Source organism: Eimeria mitis, genomic scaffold, assembly GCF_000499745.2.
Source record: "Eimeria mitis Houghton genomic scaffold, Emh_scaff6038, whole genome shotgun sequence".
Taxonomy (NCBI): Eukaryota; Apicomplexa; class Conoidasida; order Eucoccidiorida; family Eimeriidae; genus Eimeria; species Eimeria mitis.
The window spans coordinates 1-645 of record NW_013574258.1 but is presented as its reverse complement, the minus strand read 5'-3'; the positions used below and the strand labels follow the sequence as shown (position 1 = coordinate 645).

At 55.3% G+C, this 645-nt stretch overlaps 1 protein-coding gene across 1 annotated transcript in view; it reads right to left on the bottom strand.

The window, feature by feature from the left end:
* The window catches only part of EMH_0085500 (UDP-N-acetyl-D-galactosamine:polypeptide N-acetylgalactosaminyltransferase T3, putative), a gene marked incomplete at both ends in the record, with an annotated part of 2,033 nt that extends 1,658 nt beyond the window's left edge, over positions 1 to 375 (bottom strand). The window contains one exon of the mRNA XM_013500915.1: positions 112 to 375. Within this exon, the coding sequence (XP_013356369.1) occupies positions 112 to 375 (264 nt within the window). The remainder of the gene's footprint in view (positions 1 to 111) is intronic.
* Positions 376 to 645: the final 270 nt, after the last annotated feature.

The following is a 645-nucleotide window of genomic DNA, read 5'->3' as shown; positions in this document are numbered from 1 at the left end:
GCTCGGACACTGTATGCGTTCTGAAGCAATCCGAGCTGCACAAGGACTCTCTCCAGCATTCAAATGCAAATTGAATTGTGGCTGGTCTGTAGACAAGGCAGAAGAACTCACAGGAGGGGGGGGTGGGGCTGGCACGTGAGCCGGCGTTCCGTCTGGGTTGAGGCCGAGGGGCCCATGCATCCTTTGGGGGTCGAAGGTGCCGTGTATGACATTCGAATTTCCTCCAGCAATAGAGGGATTGGGGAATTTCTGCTGCTGCACTGCAGCAGAGAAGTCCGCAACGGGCTCACCATCGGCCGTCAGCTGCACGCCAGGCAGCACGTAGCGCGTGATCAACACCGCGTTCAAGAGAATTGAACCAAACCCCAAAGCCATCACCGTCAGCTGCAAACAGCCCCAAAGAGGCCGCCTCCAGTCGGAGGAATGCATGTGGCTTTCCACCATGGCGGCACCAACCCTTTTATATACTGAAACCTAAGTCCCAGACGCAGGAGAGAGAGGCGATCGGGAACCTCGCAGCAATCTATTCACGAATATGAATGACTCAAGCACTGAACTCACTACACAGTTGCTTAAAATGCATGAGAAAGCTGTGAAGAGCGGCCAAAGGCCGCCCAAGTTGAACGAACCGCTGGCCGATCCCAG